Source organism: Cryptotermes secundus, unplaced genomic scaffold (genome assembly GCF_002891405.2).
Source record: "Cryptotermes secundus unplaced genomic scaffold, Csec_1.0 scaffold973, whole genome shotgun sequence".
In the NCBI taxonomy this organism is placed as follows: Eukaryota; Metazoa; Arthropoda; class Insecta; order Blattodea; family Kalotermitidae; genus Cryptotermes; species Cryptotermes secundus.
In genome coordinates, this window is record NW_019745099.1 from 346,672 (window position 1) to 354,075 (window position 7,404).

General features: G+C 42.6%; 1 protein-coding gene across 5 annotated transcripts in view; it reads right to left on the minus strand.

Moving 5' to 3' along the window:
• Nucleotides 1-7,404, minus strand: part of LOC111875009 (GATA-binding factor A-like) — a 107,465-nt gene that overhangs the window by 6,705 nt on the left and 93,356 nt on the right. For all 5 annotated transcript variants that reach the window (XM_023871004.2, XM_033755679.1, XM_033755680.1 and 2 more), the window contains 2 exons: nt 4,374-4,861; nt 2,209-2,381 (listed from right to left, as the gene is read on the minus strand). In XM_023871004.2, the coding sequence (XP_023726772.1) occupies nt 2,209-2,381; nt 4,374-4,836 (636 nt within the window). In that variant the 5' untranslated portion in view covers nt 4,837-4,861. The remainder of the gene's footprint in view (nt 1-2,208; nt 2,382-4,373; nt 4,862-7,404) is intronic.

A 7,404-nucleotide genomic window follows, 5' to 3' on the forward strand; every position in this document is an offset into this window, starting at 1 on the left:
ACTCCGACCCCTCAGTCGTCCAGCCCTTAGAATCTACTCAGTGCTTTTTTTTTTATTATTTAAAACGATTAGCACATGGTCAGATTGATTCCATGGAAGAAGAATAAGAAGATATGAGTATTATCTTCTGGGATGTGACACAGTACGTTCTGGTAGACGTGCACTTACGTTTTGAAGGAACACACTGCCTCCATCTTCAAGGTCGGAGAGGAAACCAAGCGAGTAACAAGCAAGCACCAAGCTCATTGTGCCCCGAATGGAGAACATGGTTGAATACAAGCAATGATAGGAGCCCAGAGATTGCCAATGGAAAGGGAAAGAGCAGTGAAGGAAAATTGTCCTTAAAAGGGCCATGTCTGCGAGAGTGAAGACATGGGAGAAAGCGAGTGACCGTGGGCCCGGTGAGCAAGAGGATTGCTAGGCAGTGCAGAGGGGATGAAAGGGGGAAGCTGCTGCGAAAAGAGCAGCAAGAGAAACTCGAACACCCCAGAAGGCAGTATACTCGTCCTCTTCGTGTTCACAAATGTGACTGCCTCAAAGCCAACAAGTTTAGGAAACATTGTCAGAATCAGCCATAGACTTGATTCCGTTCTTTACCAGAAGACTGATCAATTCTTATGATATCTAATTATGCTGTTGGTCTATGTAGATTGTAAGATGATCATTAATGGTGAGCAAGTAAGGGCTGAGACAGTGGTGGCCTATATGAAAATAAAAAACTCCGTGGCATCTAGTCTGCAAATGAACTATACCGACCGACCGAGCGATCGCCGATTATGGGAGAAGTTAGCGCCAACTTTAGAGGATAGAGGGTATTGCGTGGTCAGCGCAACGGATCCCCACGGCAGTTAATCTCGATTTTCTAGATCGGAGCCGCTATTTCCTTGAAATAGCTCCTCAGTTATCTTCACGAAGCTGAGTGGACCCCGTTCCAGTCCCACTACTTCTCAGGAAACCTGGTAGCCCCGGGAATCGAACCCGGGACCTCTGGATCTGTAGCCAGGAACTCTGACCACGGTCACCTGTATGGAGATATTGCACTGATATTCAATTGAAAAAAAAAACTCAGTAAGCATAACCTGTAGACAGGGTAAAAGTCCAAAGAAATGCTGCTTTACACGCTGTATATACTTCTGGGGTATAACGCCGTGTAGTCCGTTGAAAGTCAATTGATGTTTCAAAGGAACTTATCGCCTCCATCTTCATGGTCGAATAAGCCAAGCAACAAACACTAGCGTAAAAACAGGTGACAATTCTAAAAGTCTAGAGCTGCAGCGCTACACTGTCCTTGGTGACTGATGTGAGAATCATTGTAAAAGAAATATAGCTGGCTTTGTCTCACCTCAAGAGCAAAGGTACAATACTATAAGGAACAAACGCGAAATTACTGTGATATATATAAAAGGTAAACTATAACACCATTAAACATAGAATAAATAAGTTAATTTATATTTAAGACGATGCAAAAATATATTATATTTTGTCTATTTCCTTATGAGCCGAATACCTACACGATCAGACTGGCTACGTCCTGGACTACCGAGGTTCGAAGTTTGTTCTCTTTTTGCCCACCGCGTCCAGACCGCCATTGTTGCTCAACTGTTCTCCTACAGAATGGATACCGGAAGCTCCTTTGCAGGGAGTAAACTCGCCGGAGAGTGAAGGTGACCGTTACCTCTGCATAGTGCCGTGATAAAATGATGCTCTGAGGTTTACCTCAGTATTCTGATACGTCTTCAAGGTAAAGTGAAGGCAAATTTGTCTCTGTGTTTAATTAATCAAGCACTATACCATCATGACATACAAATGGAGGAATGGGGATATAGCTCCACCGTTCTTGACCTCGGCACTAAATGTAGGTGAATGGTCAGCTTCACGCACCTGCCGCTTTACCTCCGAGAAATGGTTCCCCTGCATCCATTCGTTAGGAGGCTGGACGGGCCCCAGAAGCAGTGTGAACCATGTAGAGTGGAGACATTTTTCTTGCGGCTGCCACAAAACGAACCCCGGCCTTCCATCCCATAGCCCGTCGCTATACCAACTGAGCTATTGCGGTGCTTAAGCACAGCGATAGTTCTACCGATTATGACAATAAAGGAGTAGAAGTACAACTGAAAATTAGTAGGATGCAAGCCTGCGCAGTAGATTATGCACAACAATATATGACATTTTCAGAAAGAATAATTTTATTTGTGTGAAGATACTCGCCAGCCTCTTGGACGGTTTTATGAGCGGGCGGTTCATGCCGTTCATCTTGTGGTAGAGACCGCAAGCGTTGCACAGGTAGTGGCCAGTACCGTCCCGACGCCACAGGGGAGTCGAAATGGCACCGCAGTTCACACATTCGCGACCTTCACCGAACTGAAATTCCATTGCTCCATCTGGGAAGAGAAATAACCACACTGCTTCACTTGCAGAATGTAGGAACCATGTCCGGTTCACTGTAATATTGTGACATATAAAACCATTGCTAGGCAACGCCCGCAATACACGCGCGGTCAACAATACTGGAGCAGTGTTTTCTCTGTGTCCGCGGTGACGTCACACAACATTGAGTACAGGTCACGTGACGTGTTTTCTGTAGGTCTACCCAGTATACCAATGGACTGGCTGGATAGCGAACATGTGACATGTGTTTTCTATGATGAGTGTCCGTGCTGCATCTATATAAATGTGCAGAATTCCTAAACAATAATAGTAAGCGGCAGAAGCAAGCAAACAAGCAGTAAGCTTGAGGAGTACAGAAGAGTAAAATAAGTTGACCTGTGAAGACTGAATATTTGAATTGAAGACTTGATGTGCACTGTGAGTGTGACTGATGTAGTTCTTGTGAGAAAATCCGTTGCCATGAAACTGATAGAGGAGACATTGTGAAGGTGTAGCCATTGTTGAGATCTGTTACCTAATAACGACTAGCATAAGCGGACGTTGAAGAGGTTATTTATGTGTTATAATTACAGTAATCCTTAGATAGCTACAATTAATTGTTGTTACGACCTGTAAATGGTCAATAAAACTAATTACCAATGTGAACCCCGTATTAAGTCACTAATACGCGTGACAATATCTTAAAATGGATTTGAAAACACACTCTTCAGAACAAGATGATTCAAAATCATCGAAACAAAACAATTTACTGAAGAGTTTTGTCTTCTGCGATATACAGCTGTATGATCCTGTGATAGACAACAGACGCATCGAAAGAACACATCTCCATCTTCTGCGTCGAAGATTAAGCCTAGCAAGAAACTACCATGAAATTAGCAGAATGTGCTCTGCTTTTACATTAAACAATTTGTATATCTCTTGCCGCAATTCCATTTCGGCACAAGCTGATTTTTTATGTATACTGATCATGGCGCCCTTTGAATTCAGTTACGAGCCACATTCATAAATGAACCTGCTTTTGAATGTAAACCATTTTCTTGGCTTTGTTATTATTGCTATTATTGTATTGAGCTTACATCTTCCTTGGTAAATTACCGAAAGCCTAATCACTCACAGAAATGCATAAGTCTGTGCCCAGGCAATTATAAATTAGTGGTTACGAACCATCTTTCAGGCTTAAAACGCGGTGATATTTAAATGTTTTGTGGACTTTAAATTTGTAGCAAGACAGAAAGGGAGTCTTTCTCATGATTTTTTTCTATAAATATTTGATCTATTGTTAATTGCTGGGAAGTCCACTTTCCTTAAATTTCAGATAGTTTCCAAATCCCTGATTGGATATGACGCGCTTTCTGCCATGACACACATTTCAGAATGAGATTTTGTAAGTTTACAAGGAAATTAGACCTACTACTGCTCATATTGTCACGATTTCCGTAATCATACGCGTATATAAGAACAGAATACAAATGTTTGCGGACAATCCTATTAAGTTATTAATATAATTATTGTAAATAATACAGTGAAAATAAATGTGCCTCCTTTACTTACATTTCTTGTGTTATAATTATTTATATATTTTGTTATTTTGATTAAAATACTTGGGTATTCTTATGTGACGACAAAATTCTTTAGAGTTTATTCTAATATTTATTCTTTCCCCTTTATTTACGGCATTAACATTAAAACCAAAGTGATTACAAATTTAATTCATTATATTTAGAAGTAAATTATATATTTATCCCTGGCAACGTAGGAGTGAAGTGTAATATCTAAAAATGTAATTCTTTCTGAACGCAGCACATATAATCATGAACACTCGGACAAATATTCATGAAACCACAAATGTAAAGGAAGGAAGCGGAGAATATTATTCGGTATTCTGAAAGAAGTAGACATAGCGTGTCTCAAATGTTACTAATAGCAAATATTTTACTTGATAACAGACTCAAGGTTTGTTACTGACTGGCTTTGGCACGACGTACCATATGGAGACGTCCTTTGGAAGCCGGTGCTGTCGTAAGCTCTCCACGAGGACATCATCATCGCGTTCTGAGCGTAGAACGGACTTGAGAGTGGGGTCTGGTGATGTGGTGCTCCCGTACCCAGGTGGTGATGATGATGATGGTGGGAAGCGGCCGCCGTCATGTAGCTGTCCGGTGCCCCTGGCTGATGGTGCCACGAGCTGGCGCTGCTGGTGGATCCTCCTACGAAGTGGTGGGAGTTGGTTGTGGGTCCCCCCGAGGGGCTGTACTGCGGGTGGTGGTGGTGCTGGGGAAGTCCCCCCATCATTGCTCGGTTAGAGGGAACATAGACGGGATGCTGGTGATGTGCCGTGCTCCCGACAGCTGCAGCGACCCCCAGAAAGTTCCCGGTGTTAGTACCGCTGCTGGGTGGAGTGGAGTCGGCGTAGCTCACGGCGCCCGACAAACCGTTCGGTTGGAACATGCTGCCGTTCCCTTCACTCCATCATCTGAAACGAGGTCCGCACAGAATTCTCGGTTTAAACTGAATTCAATAACAATTACATTTTGACTTCAAATTTCGACGAAATTTTTACTAATTCATACAGCCGAAAGAGTCTAAAAACAAAGATAATATCATTTTTCTTCCAACCCATGTTTCTCTTTACTTCTCTGTGCCCATATAAATTGACGAAACAGAGACCTTCTCAAATCCTGCTACCTCCTACCACGGTCATACTGAAAGCCTGTGAATCATAAAGGAAGTAATCAACAGAAAGCCACCAAATATAGGGATGGCATTGTAGACCACAACAACTATCTAATAAATGAACTAGCCGCTCGACCCCTGGCGAACAGAAGACTCCAACGCCTTTCGCCGGAAGACCTAACCTAGGAGACGCGTGAGGACCCATCAGTGGATGGTAATCGCAACAAGCTACTACGGCGCCCGAATATTTACTTACTACTCTGTTGTCACTAAGTAGATTGTAAATTAGCAACCAAATTAAATAAAAAAAATCTAAGTAATATTCACCTCTTCTTTAATTATCCAACAATAGCTTAAACCAACTCATAGTGCTTATACAGATGGACTTGTTAATAATATTGATGTGTTCCAGGTAAACTTCTCCTGTGGCACCGAAACAAACCGTCACGCGGACTGGCGTTGCCTCATGTGTGTTGCACTTCATAAATTAAGGAAAAGGTTTCTCTCTGCTTAGGAAGATGACGGACCTCTTACGTTCAGTTTTCAGTCGCTTGTCATGCAGTCCGCATAACTGTAGACTTTAATCAGTATATAGTTGTACCATTTTGATATTCATTGACATATAAACATTAAACTTCCACTTTAAGGTATCCAATGTATGAGGGGAAGTCCGAAATTGAGCTTTGCAAGACCTAGGCTCATATCTCGAAATAATCAAGCGAACCGTCTACATAGACAGTACAAAACCATTTCACGATTCTGCACTGTACCCCACGATGGGTGAAGCAGTTATATATTTATATAATTCACAGTGTCCGTTTTTGTTTTATGAAGAAACTCGGGAAAAGTTTTTAGTTTTGCTGTTACATATACAGGTTCGATTCAACGTCAGTTCCTTTCTATATTCGTTTTCCACTATAAAAAAAGCATGAAGCCGTGACGACAGTTCGTAGGGCCTACAGATGTAATTCCTGAGCAACCATTTAACTATGATATTTTATTCAATCGCATTTTTTTTTACTTATGCATGCAAACCACCTTCGGAAATAAAAAAAAATCCATTCATGTCAAAGGGGTTTGAAGCGACAGTCTTCACTTAATCTTTTCATAGACCCCGTGTTTTATCATTTACTTGCCCTTATGAGGAACATGAATGTCAAAAACGGACTAGAATATGAGGAATGCATGAGAAGAGTTACACAGTTCCAGTTCAATTCATACCGTCTCTCAGTGAGTGGGAGATTTTCCTAACTTCGCATTTCCCAGAAGTTTTCATCATACATATTAACTATTCCTCTGCTGAACCAAATAGTCTAAAATACCCCCATGAAAATCAGATATTTGTAAAGAGTTGAAAGCTATCTAGAACTCAGGTACCGCGTAGATTCAAGAGGAGTATCACCCTCATACAAATTTATTGCCTGTCCGTGAGACATGCAATCACACAAAGAAGAGCAATAAAAAATGTTACACAAATAACTGGACAGATTTTGTGCGCTGGTGCGCTTGTATATTTTACTGTGGAATCGGATTTTCTGTCTGCTATCCATAGAAGACGTGTCATATTTTTCAAATAATTATTTGACTTCTGTTTCCAGAACTTCATCAACATGGCCACCCAGATATTGCCCTAGCGCTGAAAACTTAAAGCAGCATCCGGGAGACCGCAGACATGAAAATGATAACTACGTGAAGACACTGAGGACATGAAGGTTGAAGGAGAACTTACCTTACTGTGAAAGGGACAGAGGGACTTATCCCATGCCCGTACGTTTAAATATTTAAGGTGGTATTTACTACGAGCCGTACAGAGACAATTTATTAACCGCATCGAAGGGGCCGCGCCATAGCTCAAGCGGTTAGTCACTGGCTTCCCACCGCGGCAGCCCGGGTTCGATCCCGGGTCCGGTCAAGTGGGATTTGTGGTGGACAAAGTGGCGTTGGGGCCAGTCTTCCCCGAGTACTTCGGTTTCCCCTGCCAAACTTCATTCCACCAATTACTCAAAAATCACCCTTGCCTGTCATCTGGGGCTGGTACAATAGGCCAGAAGTGGCCGCAGTACAAGATCTTACCGTCCCCCTCGTGTAACCTCTAGCCACACCGGTTGCTGTTACTCTTTACCTTCCTTCCTTTCTCTTGTTGTTCTCACCACTGCCGTCGTTGGTCGTGGAGCTCGCAGCTAGGTCGGCTTTAGCTGGCTCCACCGCTTCTCCAACTCCACCACTTCTCTTCACTATGGAAAGGGTATCCGGTCCGGGACTTGGACTGGATGGTTATGGGCGCCAGCAACTGTGGGTACAGCTGCAAAGTGAAGGGAAAAGGTGGACGGGGTGGGAGCTGAT